The 25,670-nt window shown below is 40.4% G+C and overlaps 1 protein-coding gene across 2 annotated transcripts; it reads right to left on the minus strand.

Moving 5' to 3' along the window:
• Positions 1 to 6,515: 6,515 nt before the first annotated feature.
• On the minus strand, positions 6,516 to 25,186 carry ENC1 (ectodermal-neural cortex 1). Of its 2 annotated transcripts, XM_083353163.1 has the most exons (3): positions 25,039 to 25,186; positions 13,862 to 15,663; positions 6,516 to 9,679 (listed from the first exon to the last, which is right to left on the minus strand). In XM_083353163.1, exon 2 carries the CDS (start codon positions 15,649 to 15,651, stop codon positions 13,882 to 13,884), a length of 1,770 nt encoding a protein of 589 aa, XP_083209289.1. In that variant the 5' UTR covers positions 15,652 to 15,663; positions 25,039 to 25,186; the 3' UTR covers positions 6,516 to 9,679; positions 13,862 to 13,881. The 2 variants fall into 2 exon arrangements, with proteins under 2 accessions (XP_083209289.1, XP_083209288.1); XM_083353162.1 differs by lacking the exon at positions 25,039 to 25,186 and having other exon boundaries at positions 13,862 to 15,840.
• Positions 25,187 to 25,670: the final 484 nt, after the last annotated feature.

Raw genomic sequence — 25,670 nt, forward strand, 5'->3', positions numbered from 1 at the left:
AGAAAGCCAAGTTCACTTACTTGGCCAAGTTTGTGACTGCTTGTTTTGAATGCAGAAAATCTGACATTTCTATTTAAAAGATACTTGTCCTCTGTCCAAAAGGCTGACTCGTTCAAACAGATCAAACTGAAAAACAAAGAATCTTAAAAGAGAGCAGGAGACATTAAGCTGCTAACATTAGTTCGCCTCTGGGCAGGAGATTGAGCATGAACAAAGTATATCTGATCATAAGCTTTACTGTAATGGGATGTGGGAATTAACTTGAGAAACAGGTGGAGAAGTGGCAGATTAGGCAACAGTCAGACAAGCAACAGCTTAGCCCACAGAACAAATGGGGGCAGGACAAATTCTCAGAAAGAACCCTCCCTAGCTTTTTGGACTATAAAGGTGATGCGGAAGAGATGTACTTTCAGACTTGCAAGGTTCTGCTAATGTAACCTTGCAAAAAAATTAGAACTAGTATTTCTGGGTGTGCTTCTTGTCTGGACTTCCTCAGAAGGCTACACTTGGACTGCTGCTCCAAATTTTAGCTCTGAGCTAGCACACCTGATTCTACTTAGTCAAAAACAACAACTTTATTGATTAGCCCTTGGGCCATATCAAAGTGCAAAGTTCCAGCAACAAATTGTTACTAAAATTTGATAAAGGCAATTTAAAATGGAATTTGATAAAATACAATTTAAAATGGAATTAAAATAAAATACAATTTAAGATAAAATAGTAATAAAATACAATCTAAAATGAAATTGTAATAATGTACAATAATTTAAGATATAGATAAAATGTGATAACATTATATTCCGGAGTCGCCCTTGCAATCTACCCCAATCAGTCCCACATATGCAGATCTCAACCAGATCATTTTGTTTAAGTACTGTGCTACGTTAAATGTTATTTTCAAGTTCTGGCCAGACATAAGGTAAGTTATTTTGATGTGGGGATCCCAATGGGTCATTCGTTTGGTATATAGACCAAGATACCTGTCTCTCACCTTCTTATACAGACAACAGTCAAATAGGATGTGAGCCAGGTCCTCTACCTCTGCCGCTCCGCAAATGCAGAGATGCTTATTATACGGTATAGCATGAAATCTCCCATATCTGACCATTGTGTCAAGCTGTTCGAATCTCGGTCTCATAAATATCTCCCTAAGATGTTTTGGGAGTTGTAACTTCAAATAACTGTCTACTTGAAAAGTACATTTGTATTTACTCAGCCATTTCAAGTTACCCACCTTACTAAGGATAGCTATATCAATTTGTGCTTCTATATCCTTAATTCTTTGGGCAACTCTTTTTTTAGATTGTTCTCCTGTTACGCAAGAGACAGGAAGGCCACAGCTTCTTACAAAATTTAGTCATAATAAATAAAGTCACACTGGGATGCCTAAATAACTGCAATATGAAATTTCTGTAAGCTATAGTTCTGTAAATCACTTGCTGGAGCCCATGTATTAAAAAGTATAACAGGTAGAGGGAAAATTGTCTTCAAATCAAGTTAGTTTTCTTCTTTGTTGATTCATTCATATTTCATTTTTCTTGATAACTACAGCAAAGGCAGCCACAGCCACATGACCAAAGCCCCACCTCTTTTTAAATATTACAAGATAATTTAAAAGGGGATAGGGCTTCAACCTCATGGTCATGGCCACTATTCTGACACACATTTGACACGCACGCACACACACACACACATTCCGTTGACAAGAGTATGGGGATTTACATTTGAGACTGTCATGCTGTCCATTCAATTTTTTGTAGGGGTTAGTTATTTTTTAGGACAGAATTAAAATTTAAGCATTCTCCTTTCCATATTTTACATGTATCATTTAGAGAATTTTAATCAAAAAGAATTTTGAGTCAGTTCAGTGAGAAAAGGAAAACTGCTTATTGTAAGGAAAAGTTTATATGCTTATCTGTTTTATGGCATATCCATATCTACCACTTCAAAAGGAGGTAATTTATCATGGGGGGAAAAACAGGACAACTTTGGGCCAGGTAGAACTAATTTATATCTAGTGGTACAAATTTATAAATAAATATTACAACTTAATTTTAGACATGCAGAACATCTCACCAATCTAATCTGCAATACTATGACTAGGTAATTTATCTGTCTGCTCAATCTGCTGTTGATGGGTAACTTCAAGGTACTCGTAAGTTTCCTTATCTTTAAACTGGATATGAATGGGGTAGTTGTCTAGATAAGTGATGCCTTCAAAGAGAGTGTGTCCAGCGAAAGTAAGGCACATCTCTTATTCCAGTTCTTCCGAACTCACACTCATTTAGTTTCATCTTTCTGCAGGATAGCATAAACAGACAGAATTTGCGATGTGTATCAATCGTTCATTGTCCCTAGGCCAATTGTTGGGTGGAGAAGGCATAAGTACCCCTATAGAAAAAGTCATTTTTATTGAACATTGTCTCTATGAATGACCTTGACAAGGGAGAGTTTTTGTTCTATAAGGTTTGAGTTGAAGGACAAAAAGAAAAAAAAAGTAGAAAAAAAATAGAATAACGTTGCTATAGTTTGCATCATAAGAGCTTTTAAAATATTTCCAGGGTATAATAAACAAATATGTCATATAAAGCAAGTCTGTCAATTATGCATAAGTATAATAAGGTAATCATAAATCTATAAAGCTGGCATTAAATAATGGACTTTTAAAAATTAAAACATTAAAATTATAAAACAGCACATTTTATGGATTATCTTCAAATTTTAAGACCATACGAATGTCATACAAACTGTGATATGGTTATCCTTTTAAATGACTATACATTTAAATTCTGTTCTTGATTGTAAGAATTACTTTCTTGATGCAACTATTTTAAAATGTTAAAATGCCTAATTTTTGCCTTTCATTCATATTTTTTTCCTAAGATGTTGCCTTAAAACACTGAGGTTTTAACCAAAATGCTGGAAATAAACAGTGGAACCTGATGAACACATTTATTATTGGATTTTCTTTAGTGAGAATTGGTTTGTTGGTTTTGCCTTGCTTTCTCCATTAAAGAAAGGTGCTTGATAATGTCCAAATGCAGCTTGCAAAGTGATCTTCAAGACTTAATTCATTCAGCACACTCAATTTCTAAAAGCTACATTATGCATGTTTATAGTTTGAACTGGTTATGTCACATAAACTCATTAATATGGAAATAATTTCTGCTTGTTAAATTAGTTAATTATTATTCAATTTATTTGCAATCCACATTGCCATTCAAAACAACGGCGAGCAACTAGATTTTTCTGAGTAGGGTTTTTCACTTTTCTAATTTAATAACAGCATGTTTAAAGAACCCCTGATGGTGCAGTGATTAGAATGCAGTATTGCAAGCAAACTGCCCACAGCTTGAAGTTTGATCCTGATAAGGCTCAAGGTTGATTCAGCCTTCCATCCTTCCAAGGTCAGTAAAATGAGGACCCAGGCTATTGGGGACAACGTTGACAATGTAAATTGCCCAGATAGTGCACTAAAGCATTCTAAGTGCTACTAGAAATGAAGGATAATCTTGCAGGATCCAATTTGAGTCAGTCACCGGGATCAGAGTTTTAGTCTTCCAAGCTTTTAGACTTGTGCTACAGCCAATCCTCAGGGAACTTCTTTCTCTCCAGAATGTGTGCACTGAGCAGTTCCATGTGTAGTATTTATGTGGTGCCTGGCTGTATATGGATTTTAGTTGTTAATTGGGGTGTTGGTGGCTATTATATTGCAAGGCTACCAGCATTCTATGCATTCTAAGTTTCAAAAGTAACCATCCACTGTCACATAAAAAGAGTTGTCAGAACACTGTATGACAGGGTGAGAACCCACTAATATCCAGCAAGCAAAGCAACTGGAGAGCAGGTACTTATGTGAACAATTCAGGCAGAATGGATACTCACAAGTATTTATTACAAGATGACTGCCCAACTTGTAGGAGAAAGGAAGAAAGAAGATACAAGCCCCACTATATGGCACACCCTGTCATACTTCAAAAAATGTCAGAAGCAGTAGAACAGCTTCCAAGATCTTCAAGTGGCCATTGCCCACTGCCCAGGGACTGTCCTAAGAGGACAAATCCTGCATTACAAAGATTGCTTGGAGATGAGAAAAATTTTTATTGTAATTTACCGTATTCTCTGCGTGGATTGCCCGTGACTATATAGAACTGATGGGGAGGAAGCTAACCAGCAGATTGCAAGAACATGAATAAGGAGACCTGAAATCATTGGTAGTCTCACATTTCAGTGAACAAGGACATACTTTCAGTTTCACAGCTACTAAGATTGTTGGCTGAGTAGGGACAAAAATAGCTAGGGAAATGGTTGAAGTCAACAGGAGTGCTGATTTACCACCAGCTTAACAGTATTTAGGAACCAAGTGTGTGCCAGCACAAGGAAACAACAATCAACAACTTAATAACTGGTCATTCACATTCTAATTATCAATTAAAAGCTGCACACGAGGCACCGCCACATAAATACTACACAAGGAACAGCCCAGTGCACACATTCTGGAGAGAAAAAAATTCCAGTATGAGTGCAAAAGCTTGGAAGACTAAAACTCTGGTCCTGGTGATCAACTTAGTTTGGATCCTAAGTGCTATTGCTATTAAAAGTCACTAAGATATTTTACTCAAAACATAGAAAAGTGCCATGCTAAGGGGCTTGTTTAGATGGAGTAAAGAACTGAGTTTTAGAGATGTATTCCAAAGTTGAAGAATTTGATTTATCTTCTAATAATTCCACAATATTGTATACAATTAACAATGTCCATCATGAATAAATAAATTGAATCATGTTACCTATCAAGATCTCCCACCCCTTCTTTCTGATAGTGAATACTGGACAATTGAAAGGATGGTGTTGGCCACTGCTGTTCTGCACTGATGTAAGAACTCATTTGTTCAATGTCTATTTCTAAAACCTTGCAGAGCACTACAGCTTTCTCTCTTCTTTGTGTCTGAAGTCCCTCTGCACTTACCACTGTACAAATGTGCAGCTTAAACGTTCTGCAAAAAAAGCAAATTCAAATACTGCATTAAAATGTTTCTGCATGTTTGCCCAACAAATGTGAATGCTTAGATGAAAGAGCCTTGGTGGAGCAGTGAGCTAATGCCTCCTTAAGTAACACCAGCTGCCAGCAATTAGTGCAGGTTCGCATCCCACCAGGCTCAAGGTTGACTCAGCCTTCCGAGGTAGGTAAAATGAGGACCCAGATTGTTGGGGGCAATAAGCTGACTTTGTAATAATGCTGCTGGGGGGGGGGGTGAAAGCCCTAATAAGCAGGCATATACATAGAATGAAGGCTATTGCTAAGCACATTGATTTGTGCTTTAAATTGTAAGCTGCCCTGAGTCTTCGGAGAAGGGTGGGATATAAATGGGATTAATAAATAATAAATAAATAAATAAATGAATGAAATACAGGAACGATCCTTAGGTAGTTCTAGAGTTGTGAAAGCTATAACTGCTTACATGCTTATTTATAGATCAATATGCAAAAGGTCTATATAACCCAGATGTATATAAAATCCCATGTACTGTCTGAAAATTTGCAGCTTTTTTGTTATTAATTTTTTTTAATACTGTATGTTCCAGACTGGAGGTTATAAATACTATGAAAATATATGGATGCATATATATGTAAAGCTAGTCCCCCAGTTACAACCAGTCACCTAACTACTGTTCAAAGTTATGAGAGGCCTCACCAGAACTACTGACAACTCAGTTCTGGAGTGCCAAAAACCATTCCTACCCTCCCAAGTCATATGATCATATTTTGGGCGCTTTATTTTTTGCCAAGAACCGGCATTTCTAGTTTCCTTTGGGTACAAGTTTGTTAATAACCAAGTTTGCTTAATCGCTGCAAGACATAAAATCAGGCACGGTCACATGATGGCCTACTTACTGTAGCCTGACTTATGACCATAATTCTGGACTCAGTTATGATCATAAATTGAGAACTTCTTGTAAAAATTAATAGAAATACAAACTAATTCCAAAAGTTCTGTTGTTTTCTTATATTCCTTCTAGCTGAAGACTGGAAGAAGCTATGTACATTTCCCCCCCCCCCCAAGTTATGCAGAGAAGTGGAACCTAGTTCTCTCTTGTCCATAATCACTTCACACTGATTTCCTCTATATTGTGTATTTAATATGGAAAAGAGAAAGGCACCAGTTATTTTTCACTTTATCCCTCAGGAGTAATTCTGACTTGCATAATTTATTTCTCAAGTAATATCAGTCTCCAAGCCCTTTTTCAAAAACTGAGGGTAGATTTATAAATGCTTGCCCACAGAATCATTTCAAAGCTCCTGTCATTTTAGCTGTGAATTTTAAAAGCTGATTCAGTTAAGAGTGACAGACTGGAACAAAGGGGAACATTCCAGTGTAACCAAAGCAGATATTAGAAAACAATCAACTCTTAACTGATTTGAGATACCCTTTTTATTAAGGCAGGACTTACACACTGAGCTAAGCATTTGTTTTGTTTTTATTAGGAAATAAAAACTTCAGAAGAGCATATTTAAGAGAAAATCTCTAATAATTTATTGACCTTCAGTTTCACATTGTGAAAAAAATGCATTTTACAAAACCTCAAAACATGGTAGCATACAAAGAAACACAGACATTTTACTTCACTTATTTTTGTACGTGAACCGCATCTTCAGTTGCCAGACAAGGGATACTATTCAGTTCTAATCACTCTTATTCAGACAGGTGTCAGGCCTAAAGAAAAGGGGCTACACAATTATACCAGAAGTGGTAGGTTGTCCTTTGTTTAATGTTTCCACAGCAACTGGCCCACAAAATACAAAGAACTTTCTCGTCTTATGCCAAGGTTTTTGTGTGCACTCTTATGTGAACCGCATTTGTCTCAGAAGTGTGGGTTATTTTTTCAGACTGGAAATCACCAAGTAGCGAATCAAGATTCCCATGCTGATTCAAAGACTTAAGAGCTCAAAATATTCGCCTGCAGGGCTAGAGAGGCCACCCTGATTTTCCGTTCCCTTCTGCCTATACCCATGAAGTAAATCCAAGCCCTTGAAAGCAGCTACTGCTTTGAAACGCAACTGCAAAAACTTCAAACACTTTAGGAAAGTACTCATAGCGCTGGCACTTACAATTGCTTTATTTGCATGTATGTTATAGGAGCAATAAAATCCTAATGTAAATTAAGAGATATTTGGAAAGAATTTGCAGGCAGGGCTTTATACGAAATGCATTGAATTGATTATTGTAGCTTTGTAAATTAAATGGTGATAGCTTTTTTTTCTAGATTTTCCAATTTGACTTGCAAAACTACCAAGCAATTCCATGAAGCCCTTCTAGGATATCAACAAACAATAAATCATAACCTTATCCTTCTTTAAGTTAATGCAGCTGTACTCTGTGCATTAGCTTGCACAGTGGTGTACAGGTTGCCAAACACCTCAGTGAAATGAATATTAATATAACTTCACCCTTGGATATTTAAATCAGAGTTCAGAAGCAGAGTTATAGTTAAATGAAGGCAACTGACCAATATTTTTTGGTCAGATTGACCAAAGAAATCAAACTTCGGTCAATAATGTATAAATCAATAGAAGTTCACAATACAATGTTTATGTGTTTTATAATTCAGACTTTCTTCAATCCTCTCTGCTACCCATGCTAAGAATCACAATTAACAATTTGAAAAACTTCACATACATTCATTTCTTACTTAAGATAATACATAAGAAATGCGTATATATTAAGAATCAGGAAAAAAAACCTATGGCAACATGAGAAAGCTCTCTAAATCCGATGGTTACAATCTGAAACATGTTTACTGCAGAGTAAGCCCAAGTTAAGACACTAAAACTTACTTCTGAGTAAACACATATAGGATTATGCCATGAACACAAATTGTTCTTTATAGTAAACTGTCAGAATTGAGCTACATTATCAAAATGTAAGCAGACATGATCATAACTCTTTATAAGCATGCATGCATGCATTTCAAACTAATTTGCTTACACAACATTAAGACAACCAACCACAATGGAGGACTGGTAGCAGTATACTGTTTGGCTGTACCAATTCTTATGAAAAGCACAACTAGAAAGTTAAACAAAGGAACTATGGGGCTAAGTACACCAGGAAAGACTGAACAGGTTTACTTCTACATTCAAGCCAAAAAAATGTTGGTGGTGTAGTAGGACATTTAAAAATCCTTTAATTGATCGGGACCCTACATATAATACTTCCAGCTGTTCGTCTGAAAGCTCAATTTGCTAATTAATACAAAACAATATATTAAATGAATTTAGCAACTCCCTGCTCCCCCATTGAGCATCCTAATTATTATACCTAATAATATAGATATAATATTGTATCAAAAAACAGATGGGAGAAGAATGGGTCTTAATTCCATTTTAATCCAAGAAGATAAACCAAGAGAATTAGTGTTAACCAGAAACTAACTCTTTTCCCATATAGGGTTACCCATCTCTTAAAGAGAATAAAGTTCCCCTGGTCATATAAATGGCACATTAAACATCCCATGAGCTATAAATAAATAAATAAAACAAAACTAGACATCGCTTATTGGAGAAAAAAGGTTCTATAGAATTTCCCTCCAGTCCCCCTTCCAGTAGTGATGAGGCTGCACAAAAAGAAAGCTACAAAAGCTATTGTCTCTCTTTCTAGATGTTTTCATTCAAAAGGCATGACTAGGCAAAAAAATGTAACAGAAATACTATCAGCGGGGCACAAATGTGATATAGGGAGTCAATGGTTTGAGGAAAACAACCTCATGGCTTTGTCCTTCAATACATATGGAATTTAAAATGCTACCTTGCAATAGTTCCATTCTGACCCCTACCCAATTCTCTTCTCAAATATTATTCAGCTTTTTTTGTGCAGCGGAGCAAGTCAGAAATCACAGAATGTGCAAAACGTAAGAGTCCCATAAGCCCTTATACTTGGAAATTACTCCAGGCTTTGTTTCAGCATGCAAGCACTGAACAATAAATAGCTGTATCTACAACAAGTAACAATTTAGAAGCAGGACAGTCATAATTAATAAATACAAGAAGAAATAAATTGGATGTATTTAGGAGAGAGGAGTCATTCTCCTTCACATAAGATGCTGGGAAAAATATTGTTTTTTTTTTAATAATTGAGCTGCTGCTCCCTAAGAAAGTAATTCAGAGCCACCATGCAGCTGACCGATTGAATCCGATGCTCCTGGCACTGCCTAGGCCAGGGGGCTGGATCTTCATTCACAAAGAGATACATCTTGCTGAACCAGGCCTTGTCCGCTTCCTTTGCAGCTGCTGTTGACACTTCAAATTGTCACAAAGGGAGGTGACAACCATTTCAAATTTTGTACACAAAAAAAGCAAAGTCCATGAAAATTGAGGGTTGTGCTGTTATCCAGCTCAGAAAAGTTCATCCCCCCCTTGCTTCCCCCCTTTGAAAGGATTATTGAACTTGACATTAATCCACAATTACTAACACAAGAACCAGACCATGAGTTCATTCATTCATAATTAAACCATGTGCTGATATACCAAAAACAATTTTCCCGCTCCCATTCCTTCATTTCCAACTTTTAAGAATTTGGAAGGTGCAGAGTATCTTCTTCAAATTCAAAAAAGAAATGTCTTCATCAAAACTACTTCTCCACAAGTTGGTTCCAAGGTTTATTCAGCATTATAATGCAATAAACTAAAGAAAAGAAACAGAAAAATCGTAAACATTTTGGTGGAACAATATAAAGTTTATACATGTTTTAAGTGCTATGAAGCAGATGCCTTTTCATTACATATCTTAAATATTAGATGCTGTAACCTCACTGATCATATGTTATTCCTCTGTAATATAAATAGCAACTCTGGTTTAATAATATTAATAACTTGGTGGACAGAGAAAGAACAGTGCTTGAATGTAATAAATCAATCCTGCAAATGAAGAGAGTTGATTGTTAAGGGGAAAAATAATGTAATGCAACATCTCTGTAATAACGTTGGCTGGCACAGTAGCAGGAACAGGCACTCTGGTCATGGGCCAAATCCAAGCAGCAAAGAAGCAGAAGGAAAGGCAGCTTGTTGGAGAAAAGAATCACCAATCAATGCCCTATTAACCATGGAGGATCCTGAATAGAACTGATTCAGAATATAAAAGGCAGACATATTAATCCCCTTATTTAAAACATTTCTGCTATTCATTATGGCAGAACTCTCTTTTGTGGGGCTTTGTTCTGTAATAATGCAGTACGCTTCACTGCCTCCCCATAGAAGCCTTTCCTATATGTCAATTATTCAGTGCAAAATATTAGCTTTGGATGCCAGGATTTGGCTTCTGTACTCTACCTTTATTATGCTCAGAACCAGTTTTCAAACTAGGCACCACGCTGGTTTTTAAAGTAGCAATTAATAGCAATGCCAGAACACATGAAGCAAAGTTTGATGGGATTTCCGCAGCGCAACTGTAAAAATTTGCTGGTTAACTTGGTGCAACTGGTTTGAAGGTGCATAGCTTAAAAGCACTGGGGAGCATCACAGGTGTGTATGTACAATTTACAAAACAACATACACATAATTTGCAATCTCTTGCAGATTAAAAACTAAACCACTTTCACTGAAGGACAATCAATTACATACTCCTGAGATGAATATGAAGCATATATTTTATCCTGCAAAGCAGTTTTATGATTTTTTTTCTTAACTTTTTTTCTCAACTCTTAACACAAAAAATATTTTTTTTTGTGGTTCCTGCTGCTCTATCAGTGGAAAGAAGGGACCAGAAGAAAAATGCTTTTGATTGAGGCACAATCAGAACCATTTTTCTTCTGGTCCTTTCTTCCCACTGATACAGAAGCAGAAGTCACAAAAAATATTACTAGGTGCAGCACAAACTGTAGGTTGGTTACGCTTATTCAGTTATTCCAACAAATTGCCCAATTAAAATAGCTTTGGGAGGAGTGAGGAAAACAACACTGAGAGTAAACTATTATTTGATTACCGTATTTTCCGGCATATAAGACTTTTTAACCCATGAAAATCATCTCAAAAGTTGGGGGGTCGTCTTATACGCCCAGTCGTCTTATACGCCGGAAAATCAGCGAGCCCGGGAAGGCACACCCTCCCCTCTCACTGTGGAGGAAGCAGGGCAGGCTGGCATCTGGCGGGAGCCGGCAGGGCAGTCCTGCGCACGCGCAGCCGGGGAGTGCGCGTGTGTGCAGGACTGCCCTGCCGACTCCCGCCTGACGCTCTTCCCTCTTGAGGCAGCATCGCTCCCCGGCTCCTAAGGAGTCCTCGGGGATGCTGCCTCAAGAGGGAAGAGCGTCGGGCGGGAGCCAGCAGGGCAGTCCTGCACACGCGCGCACTCCCCGGCTGCGCGTGCGGACTGCCCTGCCGGCTCCCGCCAGACGCCAGCCTGCCCTGCTTCCTCCACAGTGAGAGGGGAGGGCATGCCTTCCTGGGCTCGCTGATTTTCCGGTGTATAAGACGAAAAATCTTGAAAATCATCTCAAAAGTTGGGGGAGTCGTCTTATACACCCAGTCGTCTTATACGCCGGAAAATACGGTATCCTGGAAAAAAAAATAAGATTTTCATATACAGGCACATTGATGCAAATATCTCTAGATATAATGAAAAAAATATCAGTAACCTCTCAGTTTCAATACTAAAATGGAAGAATAAAAGGTCATTTAAATAACACATGAAACTATCTGAAGATAGATTACATCTTTCATTATCAGTCTTAAAGAAGTTTAATATTTTATTTAAAATGTTAAGAAATTTATAATTAGGTATGCAAAATTCTCAAATTCAAATCTAAAATGGAAATGAGGCTTCTTTTAATAAAAAGTAACTTATTTTATGATTTTGAATTCATGCACCTAGTAGAAACAATATTACCACCTTATAGCAACCTTTCTTTGTTTAGAACTTTCCAGGACAACAAATGGAAATTGTAGAACAGCTGCCTTATAAGTTGTTAGATAAATAAAAGAACCCATGTCAAACTTTCCATATATAAAACATTAAATATTAGCACTGATAGAAGGAAAATTGATTAGATAATAAAGAGTTTCATGTACTTTGCTGTTTATTAGAAGGACAAAACTGTTTCTCTGGAAATGTACCTAAATCTACTCTAGACCAAAAGAACTGAACAATGAATGCCTTGATGTCTAAGGATCAAGCTTTGACTGAGAAAAACATTTCACAGGTTTATAGAGTAAAAATATGCAATGCAGCTATTCTTTAGAATTAAAGTTGCAGTTCTGCAATTATATTGATAGAGGTATTTGTGTTTTGATGGACCAATTTACAATATACTACATGGGCCTCATCGTTTTTTCCTTTACAAAAAAAAAACTGTTCTGATTTTGTGTCAAGTGCTACTTAGTTTTTTTAATCTTGATACTAAAAGTTCAATTTCACAAGAAAAGACTAATGCCAAGAAATATTTACAACTGGATTTATGGACATTAGAAAACTTCTAGATGACTAGATAAATTATAGATCTATTTAAACTGCAGTCCCTGAAATATTTATACCAAAGCACATATACTGCTAGTTAGCATGTGGTTTGAAGTCCTTTCAGCTTTTCTTCCACAAGCACAATTAGCAATAAATACAAATGGGCTGCATGCATTCTAGCAAAGCAAAATCTGCATCTGAGCCCAGCATGCTAACTCAGAAACATGCCCTGCTGAACCTAATAGTTCCTCATTTCCTTACTATAAGCCATAACATCTTGCAATTCTGGAAGAATAAAAAAGAGATAAAAAGGCAGGCTTATCGTACAGAAATAGCTGGTCAATTTTTAAAGAAAAGAATGTATTGCAAGGTTGGTTTACTGGCATTTTCAAAATTTAAAAATCAGAAGGCAAATCAATAACAATAATAAAAACAGAAATGTAGAAAAAAGGAAGAAATGCAGATATCTGCATGAGCTAGTTCAAATTGTGTATAAGCAGATACCATTCCATTAAAATCACCAGCACTGCACCTGCCCACATACATCAGGTGCATATCTGGACCACTGCATTACTTTCAGATTGAATTTATGGGCTTTGTAACATTCCAAGTTGCAAACCAATTATTACTTAAGCTAACTGGCATGGCTTTTAAACATAGGGTCAGAATGATTCACTATTACACACAAAAACTCACTTTTCTAACTCCACCCCACCCTGGGGAAACAGATTCTTATTGCTTCAGTTATTTATAGTCCTGATTCCATAAAGTCCAAGATATACAATCTTATAATATTTCATATAGTGTCCTTTCAAAAGATATGCAGGCAATTTATATTGTTGCCCCTATGCACATCAGAACCAGCAATTATTTGCTTGTGCCAATCATTTATTTATACACACACAATATATATAGTGTGTGTGTGTCTATGTGTGTAATCAGTTCCACTAATCACTCTTACATTAATTATACTAATCTTTTATTTCCACTTAAATGGTAAAGTGTGGATGAATGAAACATTCTATTAGAAAAAAAATGTGATAAAACTATTCTCCAAGATGGTATTTTCTCAAAATCATTTGCAAATGGGGAAAAAAGAAATATGTCTATGTGAACAACCTATAATTACCTTCAAGAACAATCTTACATAAATATACCCATGAATTAAATAATCATGGATACAGAAATTACTAATAGGGATAGTTGTGCATGACCAATTCATGCCCTATTTAACTGGCAATAACTAGGAAAATTCTTATATATGAACAAAGTATCCTATGAAATAGATCTTATATTTATTCATGCACTTTTTGAGTCATACCAGCTTTTTCGCTTCCTGTTTATTCGAATGAATCTCTGCAGTTTATATTTGTAAAAAGGTGAACTTAGCCACTATATTTTCAGTAAGTAATTTCTCACCTGTATAGGCACACATGCAGTTAAGAAGGGAGATGTTTCCATGTGCTCACAAATGCAGTTGGGATTAGTGAATAGGGCACTGTGGTTATGCTGTTCCACATATCAAGCGTGGGGTCATAACAATCTAATGTTTTGCACCTCTGGATTCCAAAGTAGCCTCCCACAACATATAATTTGTTTCCAGATGCAACGGCATGGCAACTCATTCTCTTAGCTGTCACATCTCCCACTTTAGTCCACTGATAGGTTTCACTGTTGAATTTATAAGCTGAGCAAGCAGAGAATTCAGTATCTCCACCCATAATAAAAATTTGGTTACCCAGAACAGCTGCAGCTGTGTATCGCCATGGCTGAGGACAAGTGGCTGGTACAGTCCACCTGTTTTCACTCAGGTCGTAACATTGTACTTTTGGAAGCTTATCATGACTGACACTGGTACCACCAAAAGCAAAGAGTTTTAACTTTGCACTGACTACAGCAGCGTTGCTTACTCCTTCTCGAAGTGGGGCAACCATCGTCCATTTGTTAGTCACAGGATCATACTGTTCTACTTGCTTTAAGGATACTGAAGGAGAGGCTGGAAGACAACCAGTGGCTGCTGTGTGACCTCCTACAACATATAGACAGTGTTTGAGTTCAGCAGAACCATGGCCAAACCGAGCAACTAGCATTGGAGCTGCTTTGGACCATTCTTCATGAAGTGTATCATATACCCAAACATCTTTAGAGACTCCATTTTCAGATCCTCGACCACCAGTAATATAGACTTTACAGCCAATTGCGCATGCACTGAATTCCTTCCTTGGGCTTGGGATGTCAGCTTTTGGAATGATCTCCTTTGCTTTTTGGTCGACAAGATATAATTTGTCACACATAAAAGTCTGGCCTCCCAGAAGAAATAAGGCATGTCCAGTTTTTCGAGGCCTAGCACATAAACTAGTGACTACACCATCATTCTGCAGAATCTTCAATTTGCATCTGATTGCTTCTTCTACAATCTCTTTACTTTTTCTTTGTTTAGTGATAAGCTCTTCAGTAGCTACATTTTCCATTAGATAGATGGCTGGCAAAAGAGCCAATCTCACAGTCTGCAATAATTCTGGCAGATAACAGTGGCGTTTATTTAGATCATAGTTAATCCAGTTCATGGCAGACTCATAAACTAATCGTTCATCTTCAGTCTCTAATTCTTCACTAGAGAGCAGCTGAACAACCATATCTTTTGGAAGCTGGAGAAAATCTTCACTTTTACTGATGGTCTGGAAGTTGCTAAGGCACATCCTCCAAGAGAGCTCATAAAGTTTGGTACACTGGTGAGCATCAGACAGAAGCAGCATGCCAAGACAATTAGTATGATGAAGGTTCTTCTCTAAGAATTCTGCACAAGCATCTCTAATGTCTTGGAATTCCAACATATCACCTGCCTCCAAAAGGGATTCTGCATTTTCTTCATTGATGATGACCCTTGAAGAGTACGCATAGTCCAGGAGAAGTTCTAGAACCTCTGGATGGATGGAATTGTGGAAGTTGACTTCACTGGCTTGGCTTTCTTTAAGACCACCACTGAACATGGCTTCAAAATATCGACTACAGGCAGCTAGGACAGCTCTATGGCAAGGGAATGACTTGTTCCCAGCATGGAGAAGTACATCTGTAAATAAACGCTGTTGACGCAGAAGATTCAGATGAGTGAGGACACTATCAGCATACGAAGATTTGTGAAATAAATATATGTTTATAGAGCCAGTGCTGGCTCTAGACTTCCGATTCTCATGCATGCTGACTGACATTTTCTTCCACACCTAAATATTAAAAAAATAAATTGATTATAAGTCTCAAAATACAATATGAAATGTTTTAAAAACAATTACCTATACACATCTACTCAGAAGTCTATCTACTGACTAGAGTTTATTTCCAAGGCTTTTTTTTTAAAAAAAAACTAGCTGTAAAACATGCAAAGCACAGGAATATGCTAAGCAACATCAAACAGGAGTTAAGGACAACCAATCCTTTGCCTGTTTTTCCTAATATATATTTCTTAACTGGCAGAGTCTAAAAATAATTGCTCAAGACAGCAGGATTATCTTGGCAAACCAGACCTCCCACTTTCGTAACAATATAAGTGGCAGTTTCAGAATGGGTGAAAAAAAAAAGACAGGCCTGATTTTTTTCCCACACCTTTCCAGCATACAGCAGCTGATTTAATAATTATGTACTGACACACATATTTAAAAACGTGCTTCTGCCTTGAATCATAGTGTAGGACAAGCAACAAAGACGTTACAGTCAGGAATACTTCAAGGAACACAACCATCCACAAATTAACCTCATTAAGATTATATCCTGATAAAACCAATTCCCCCCCCATACCATGAAAATATGTAAAAAGTAAGACACAAATAGGTCATTCCCAGCATATTTTACTTTAGGTTTTAGGTTTTATTTGATTTCTATACCGCCCTTCTCCCTAGGGACTCAGGGCGGTTCACAGGGCATATATAAATAACAATACAAAAGTTAAAAGGAAATTAAACCAGTGCCCAGTTAAAACAACAATAATAAATACTAAAAATCAATTTAAAAACCCATATTCCCCCATCAGGCCAGACCAGTTAATTCAAATAAGTGGGTCTTCAACCCGCGACGGAAGGATCGGAGGTCAGATGCCATCCGGAGCTCAACCGGCAGTTGATTCCATAATGGCGGAGCGCCCACAGAGAAGGCCCTCCCCCTGGGGGCCACCAGTCGACATTCCCTGACCGGAGGCACCGTGAGGAGGCCCTCTCTGTGGGCACGTACTGGGCGGAGGGAAGTTGACGCCGGCAGCAGGTGGTCCCCGAGGTAACCCGGACCCATGCCATGTAAGGACTTAAAGATCATAACTAGAACCTTGAACCTCACCCGGAAGACAACTGGTAGCCAATGCAGCTCGCGGAGCAAAGGTGTAACATGGGAGTACCGGGAAACTCCCAGGACAACTCTCGCGGCCGCATTCTGTACCAGTTGGAGCCTCCGAGTGGTCTTCAAGGGAAGCCCCATGTAGAGAGCATTACAGTAGTCAAGGCGAGAGGTCACGAGCGCATGAGTGACCGTACACAAAGCATCCCGGTCCAGATAGGGCCGCAACTGGTGCACCAGGCGAACCTGGGCGAAAGCCCCCCTAGTCACGGCCACTATATGATCTTCCAGCGTAAGCCGTGAATCTAGGAGGACTCCCAAGTTGCGAGCCCTATCCACGGGGGATAAAAGCTCACCCCCCATAGAAAGAGATGGAACATTTTGAATGTCCCGGGATGCCGGAATGTACAGCCACTCAGTCTTGTCAGGGTTGAGTTGAAGTCTGTTCCTCCCCATCCAGACCCGAACCGCCTCCAGGCAACGGGACATCACAGCGAGGGCATCACTGGGGTGGTTTGGGGTCAAAAAGAAAAGTTGGGTATCATCGGCATATTGATGATACCCAACTCCGAAACCACGAATGATCTCACCCAGCGGTTTCATATAGATGTTGAACAGGAGAGGCGAGAGAACCGACCCCTGAGGAACTCCACAAACGAGAGACCTAGGGGCCGATCTCTGCCCCCCTTCCAACACCGACTGCGAGCGTCCCAGGAGATAGGAGGAGAACCCACTGAAGGACCGTGCCTCCCACTCCCAATCCCCTGAGACGCCGCAGCAAGATACCATGGTCGATGGTATTGAAAGCCGCCGAGAGGTCTAATAGGACTAGGACAGAGGAATATCCCCTATCCCGAGCCCTCCAGAGATCATTCACCAGAGCGACCAATGCCGTCTCCGTGCTGTACCCGGGCCTGAAACCCGATTGGTAGGGGTCCAAATAATCCGCTTCATCCAGGACCAGAGGGAGCTGATGCGCCACCACACTCTCAACAACCTTCGCAAGAAAGCGAAGGTTGGAGACTGGACGAAAGTTGTTCAATACAGCTGGGTCCAAGGCAGGCTTCTTGAGGAGAGGTCTCACCACCGCCTCCTTCAAGACGGTAGGGAAATAACCCTCACTCAGAGAAGCAGATATAACTGCCTGGAGCCAGCCTCGTGTCCTCTCCCTAGCTGCATAAACTAGCCAGGAAGGGCACGGGTCCAATAAACATGTGGTGGAGCTCAGCCTCCCCATAATCCTGTCCACTTCATCAGGGGTCACAGCATCAAACTCTTCCCAGGTAACATTGACAAGACCGTCCGTGTCCTGATCGCCAGACTCTGCCCAGCTGGAGTCCAAACCGGTCCGAATCCGAGCGATTTTATCCGACAGATGTTGACTAAATTCCTCGGCACGACCCTGCAAAGGATCCTCTCTCACCTCCTGATTAAGAAGTGAGCGAGTCACCCTAAACAGGGCGGCCGAGCGATTATCTGCGGACGCGATGAGGGTGAAGTAATTACACCTCGCCACCCTCATCGCTGCGAGATAAGACCTAATATAGGCTCTTAACCGCAACCGGTCGGGTTCGGATCGGCTGGACCTCCAACAGCTCTCTAGGCCCCGTTTCCGACGCTTCATCTCCCGAAGCTCCACGGAGAACCATGGAGCTCGCTGGGATCTGTGCCGGGTCAGGGGCCGCAAGGGTACAACCCGGTCAAGTGCCTCAGTGGCTGCCCTTTCCCAGGCTTCCACTAAGGCATCCGCCGAGTTGTGAGCAGTGGAGGCAGGTGGGGACCCCAGCGCCGCTTGGAATCTATCAGGATCCATTAAGCGTCTGGGGCGGTACCATCTAATTGGCTCCGTATCCCCACGGCGGGGGTGGCAAAACGGAAGACCAGCCGCAGGAGGTGATGATCGGTCCATGACAGGGGCATAATAAATGGAGAGCCCCCACCCAGATCATCCAACCACCGTCCAGATAAAAAAATCAGGTCAAGGGTGTGGCCTCCCTCATGAGTAGGTTCAGAAATTACTTGCGTCAGGTCCATGGCCGTCATGGAAGCCATGAACTCCCGAGCTAGCTCAGATGAACCTCCCAGGGATGGTAGATTGAAGTCTCCCAAAACAATAAGTTTGGGAAACTCAACCACCAACCCCGAGAGGATATCGAGCAGCTCGGGCAGGGCTGCCGCTGTGTGACTAGGCGAAATGTACACCAGCAGCAAGCCCAACTGCGCATCAGAACCAAATCTCACAAAGAGAGACTCACACCCAACTATCTGAGGAACGGTGGTCTCCCGCGGACATAAGGTCTCCCTCATGGTCACCGCCACACTCCCACCCCTACCATGAGCTCGTGGCCGATGTAGCACCCGGAAGCCTGGTGGGCAGAGGTCAACCAAAGGGACCCCACCCTCTGGGCCCAACCAAGTCTCCGTGATGCAAGCCAGGTCCGCGTGCTCACCCTCAACTAAATCCCTGAGGGGAGCTTTGTTAACTACGGACCTGGCATTCAGGTACACCAGCCGGAGCTCAGGAGGCTGCACATCCTCGCTCCCAGAACCTCGAGGAAGAAGCAGAGGGTCGGAGCGCCTCACCGCTTGCAAATAGCGGAGACGGCCCTCCCGGTAACGATACGGCCCTCTGTCTATCCACCTGCTGCCATTCCCCGTCATGGGAATCGGTAATCCCACAACCCGCTCATGAGCCCCGGAGACAACCGCACCCCGTTCTCCCCCCGAGCGGTCGGACCCAAGTCTGGCCTGAGCCATGGTTGATTGGCCACCCCCCATAGCCAAACAACCCCTATCTCCCACCCCTCTCCCTAACCCCATAAAAATTTTTGATAAAAAATAATCAGAGGCCTTCTATTAAATTTGTGTTGACGGCCCCTGCCCCTGCCCGGCCATCTCTCAGGGTCCCAAAACTTGGGCCCGTCATCGAGGTTAAGAGTGTTTAAAGAGGCGGGTCGCACCCAGGAGAGGGGGGCTCCCCTGAGGGCATATAAGTCCGTGCTGGTGTATTGTCGCATGAGTCTAGCAAGTCCAGGATAGGCGTCCCTTTAATTACTATATTACCAGTAGATTTTTACCTCAAAGCTATATATCTCTCCAGCAACAGATATTTTAAGATAGCACACATATGATTTAATTATATACTGAGTTTTACTCAGCCTAGTATATTCCAGATTTCTTGAATCTTTATTCCCACCAATTTAGCAAAGGGCCCAAAATTATGAAAGGAACAAGGTGCTGACTGGAAAAACATAAATCCTAAATAGGAATTTCCACCAATGCTGGAAGAGGGAAGGAAAATCCCCAAAAACTTCAATATGCAACATGTTTACATAAACAGAATCAGAGTTTTCTCAAGGTAAAATCATTGGAATAAATTCAGTGGAAAACAGAATTTAAAACCTATTACAAAGAAGCCAGGACAATAAGACACAATTTCTGAACTAATCCATCATGCTAAGCATGCCACTGATATTACCTGAATTCATATAACACACTAAAGGAAAAGGACACAAGATTCTGGTTTGGAATGTTGTGTGAACCTAGCCATTTTGCTGGAGCAAAATTTTAATTCTGTCAATGGAAACAGCCCTGAGCATTCTTAATACTCCTGCTGATATTGGGAAAATCTGCCAACATGTTCTTTACTTTCTAGCTATGCCATCCCAGATGAATTCAGAATCAGCAAAAAAATCACCTTTCTATGTCCTTGCAGGCGTGGTCATCTATCCTTCCTCCCACATATTGAAGGAGCCATTCTATGTGCTCATAGATAAGACTTGGTAAGACAATGGTTCAACCTATGACAAAGACATGCAAATTGCAATTTCTTGTCTTATAAGTACAAATTCAAGAATGTTGCCCTAATTTGGAAAAACAAGTAATGTGCCAGTTTCATAGGGAATGGCAAGCAGATGATCGGGGAGGACTGTTGTCTCTGATGGAGAACTCTTTCATTCATAACAGAATCTAAGTCCCTGGAAATGTTCCAACCAGCTGCACAGGTCCAACCTGTTCAGGTGTCATAGAAACCACCACTGCCCATAGAAAAAGACTATCTCCACAACTGAGGACAGAGTGAAGAAAGAGAAAAATATAATCTGACATAACCTCCATAAAGCTTTCCCACAAGACTGCCTGTCACCAGACCAGAAAGAGTCAATAGAACCTAGCTAAAGGAAGCTGAATTACTCATTAAGCTGCTATTCAATGATGAGTCAGACACCTGAGAGGACTTGGTCAGGACTTAGAAATGGATAACAGACTATAAGCTCAGGACAGAAAGCCTGTGCTCAATTCAATATAATGCTTTACTTCCCCTCAGGGAAAAGATAAGCAAGTAAGGAAAGTGAAAATTCATGACCTATGCTTATGGTGCCTATGATTCCTCAAAATTTTCCTGTTTAGTATTACTTTGTGACAGCAACCTTTGCTAGTATTTTGTCACTTGTAAAGGTGCTGCCACTACTAAGTATATATGTAGAAATTTCTAAGAGAGGAGAAGTTCTGCAGTTTGATTCTAATATTCATTCAAAACCAAGTAATACAACTTGGAGAAATAAGTTTTACTTTTTTATAGCCAGTATTTATCATTTTCATGTTTTTAACATATCAACTGTCCAGAGCTGCAGTCTGAGAGCTGGGCAGCCATAAAGGAAAAATCAAACTTTTGTATGAGGAGATATCTGTAAAAATTAAGCATCAATTATTATACACACTATGATATACTTTGATAGCCAATTATTCTCATTTTTTTACTTTGATCATTTAGTTACTACCATAAAGGACTTTTCTTTCTTTTTTTTCTAATTTTTTCCCCTTTCAAAAATAATTTGTATTCTTGGAGAAAACGTGTATTCTTGGAGAAAACGTGATTGTTTCAACATCTGTTATATCTACTTGAAAGAAATGGTTAAAAGATAAAACTACCCATCACTGGAAATGTTTGTTAATTTGTTAATTGAGGAGCCCACAATTGTAACTGTACTTCACACTTATTACATCTGGAATGCAAAATGCACATGACCACTAGATAGCAGCAAATAAGTATTGTAGCTTTTTGTTGCCATCTACAAAATTTCAACAGCACAGCTATGATATGGCTGTTTTATCCTGCTTAACATATAAATTAAAATCTTAAAATAATTTCCTATGAATTAAAAGATTCCTCTGACTAAGCTAGCTTTCACTAATCTGGCACCTTCTTTGTACGTATATGTACGGAAACACCTACAATTCCCCAATAGCATGGGAATGTATAATCCTAGGTCATTTATAGAGAAGAACCTCGAATACATGAATTGGTTAAATTCACCTCACTATGTTATTCCCATTTTTAAAAACAAAGTTAAAATACTTTTGAATAACCATTCCCCCACACACACTTTCCAGGTAATTTTTTTTTGCAAACTATGAGATTGTAGATGCTAATCCAAACATATTTTCTGTTAAAAAAGGCTGCAAATTCAGAAATATTTATCCCTAGGTAATTTATCTATTTTAGTGTTTGTATTCTTCTAATAACACTAGATGAAAATATACTGCAACACTGTAGTTATGTATAATTTCTTCCAAGATATGTTTGCTTCTTAATATGTGCTCAGGCATTTTTATCCTAAATGGCTCAAAATGACTACTGCAATAACTATTGAAGACTTGACTGATTGTCTCCCATGTGGTTCTATGCTAATACCTTCTTTATGTAAGCTGCCTATTATTCAGGGTCCCTATTATTTCTGGGTCCCATGACCTATCAAATACAGTCCATTTTAAACTTTCTGGTATCACTGCAAACTGTCTTAAGTATGAACTACATGATCTGAATAGCCATTTCCAGTGCTATAATTCTAAGCCATAAATAGTTTTACCAAGTTATTTACAATACCAAACAAACCATCAAATAAAGGCAATGCCATTCAGATAATTTATCTTATAAAACTTAAATTGTATATCTAGAATATACCAAAAATAACAGTTCAGCCATACACATGGTTTAAGTAAACCTCAAAGAACTAGGTGGGATTTATTTGCAGACATAGAAAGCAAATTTTGTATAATGGTTAAGGCATCAGGCTAGAAACTGAGAGATTGTGAGTTCTAGTTCCAATTTAGGCTTAAAGCCAACCTAGTGGCTTTGGGTTAGTCACTCTCCCAACCCCAGGAAGGAGGCAATGGCAAATTACTCCTGAAAAACATTTCCAAGGAAACTGCAGGTCCAAGCAGTCTCTGAGAATTGGACAAGATTAAACAGCAGGGGGAAAAGGTACACAAGTATTGAAGTGTGAAATACTGCCTGTTAAGAATTCATTGGAACAATTATAGAAGTAATGGATCCTGCTCTTAATGTTTTTCCCCACACATCCTAGATCAGAAGAAATGACTTTGTGAGACAAACTTTATCCTCAACCTATGTTTTAACTTCAACCTGTTTCCAACATTACTCTATCAAAAGAATTCCAACATTAATTATTCAATAGCAGAAAGCTATTGCTATCTATCATTACTTGTTCTTCAACATCTGGAATTTCAAACTATGTCATTAATGAATTTGGAAGCTTTACTTTGTTCCCAAACCAAACTGATAGTATGGTCAAGTCAATGGAAGTAATCAAAGGACTGACAACATTATTTTTTCGTTCAAAGAGAGATATAAAAGCACATTACTGGAATGTTATCTTCCACTATTCTGAAATTGGATAAATCTTCTAAAAAATATTCAAAAACATGCACACACAGGTGTGAGCATTCAAGCTTGTCAATTTTATAGCTTTTATCTTAAAAATCTTTTAGCAGCTAATCCAGTATGTACACGGTATCTTTTTAATAATTTTCTGTTTTTCAATGCAGCAGTATGCATTGAAAACAGCCAGAGGAACAAATCTTTTACTTCCTTTGTGTAAGGGCTCAGATTTCAAAAGAGGTATATGAGGGGTGGGCTCAGTTACTAAGCAAATACTGATAAGCTTATCATACTTTACCACACATATCATTAGGTAAAGAATCTGCTGTTTTTTGCTTTGCTAATTTTGGTATGCAGTGATCTCCTTGCTATTACTATAATTAATGGCATTCTATTCACTAGAAACAGCTGGATGACCAATAGGGTTTTTTTAAATAAGAAAAAAAAAAAGAAAATTACTGTCTTCTGATAGCGTTAGTTTAGTTTTTATTCCATAATACTGTACATCCTCTCCGAGTTTTATTTTTAAGCTGGTAAATTTAAGCTTCCTTTTTCAATGTTAGAAGAGACAGGAATAAATGTTTATTATTTAAAGGAAGAGTTTTCTATCATGTTTCAACACATCTCGTTTTAAATTCTCAGGGCCAAATGGCGCTCGAGGCTAAAACTTGAGATTTTGAACGGGCATAGCTCGGACCCCTCTTCTTCCCTACTTTACGCGCACCTTCTGCAACTCCGCGGAAGAGCAGCGAACCACGTGCGCCCCCTCTTCCACGAAATACAAAAGCTCCGTCAACGGCTGCCTCCCGCTTCCCCTCTTCGCTTTGAAGTGGAAGGGGAAAAAAAAGAGGCAGGCGGCCCTGGGAAAGGAAGGAAGGAAGCAAGCAAGCAAGCAGCACACCCTCCGACCCTCCTCCTTCCTGTAGGGCAGAAAGGAGTAAATGTGTGCGGAGACTGGAAGTGCACCGACCCAGTCCTCTAAGCCAGGGTTTTCCAACCTTGGCAATGTTTAGACGGCTGGACTTCATCTCCCAGAATTCCCCAGCCAGCATGGCTGGCTGGGGAATTCTGGGAGTTGAAGTCCAGTTGTCTTAACATTGCCAAGGTTGGGAAACTCTGCTCTAAGCATGAAGAATTAAGAGGCTAAGGTCGACCTGAGTTCGGGAAATCAAGCGAGCTTAGAAGTTGCACCTTCTGACCCCGCACTTTCCCCCCCCCCTTTTTTTTTGTTTTTACAGAGAATAGTTTCGGTACTCCCTCAGCCTTAAAACTCCGTGCAGGGTACAAACCGCCTCTCTGCGACCCATTAGGGACCTCTGGACTGAAAGCAAAACCGCTTTCAGTTCTCCCGCTGCAACCCCTCTCCTCAAGAATACAACAAATCGCGCTGAATTCAATTACTTCTGAGTGAAGCACAGCGAGCTGTGGCTAGACTCAGGTTGCAGACGAGGCAGAGTCTTCTTCCTCCACCACCACCACCACCACCCCCTCTGGCAAAGACCCACAACCGGCGCTCGCCAAGCCGGCTTAGGCTCCCCCTGCCTAGGCGCGAACCTGTTCACGCGGCAACAGGTCGGCGCGCGAGGGTCCCACTTACAGCCGCCGCTTCCTCCGGGCGCTCGGATCCTGCCTCCTGGGAGCCGCGCAGTTCACGGCATGGGGGGAGCCAAGCGTCGCGCACGTTTCAGCGGCCGCTTCTCCCTGTAGTTCGGTCTCGTGTGGAGAGACCCGAGAGCGCCCACCTTCCCCTTCCAGCCACCACAAGCGCAGCGCGGGTCCTTCCTCGGCGGCTGCCCGGTTGCCTCAGGACGCTTGTACCAAGGGGGAGAAACGGCGCTGGTGGTGCCGCTGGTGCTGCAAAGAAGGCGGGCAGAGGCCGAGGAGGAGGGGCGCCGCTCCTCCTGTGGCCTCGGCGAGTGCGAGGCAGAGAGTATATGGGCCTGTCGGCGGGGAGGGACCGAGATGCAAAGAGTGAATGACACGCGGGAGGCGGGGAGGAAGCCGGGCGGGGCTGGGCTGCCGAAAGACTCCCAGAACGTCGCCCGGGAATTACCCGGGGGAGAGGAAGAGGGGGAAAAAAAGGTGCGGGCGGGAATGTGGATGAGGCGCTTCCTTTCCTTTCGCTCGGAAGCGGCGTCGGTGTGAAAGGACATCCCGGCTCTTGTTTTTACACCGGCCCGTGCACGTTCCACAGATTTCAATGTGGGAGACGGTGGGGCAGAAGGGCCC

This window comes from Vipera ursinii (assembly GCF_947247035.1).
Source record: "Vipera ursinii genome assembly, chromosome: 2".
Classification (NCBI taxonomy): domain Eukaryota; kingdom Metazoa; phylum Chordata; class Lepidosauria; order Squamata; family Viperidae; genus Vipera; species Vipera ursinii.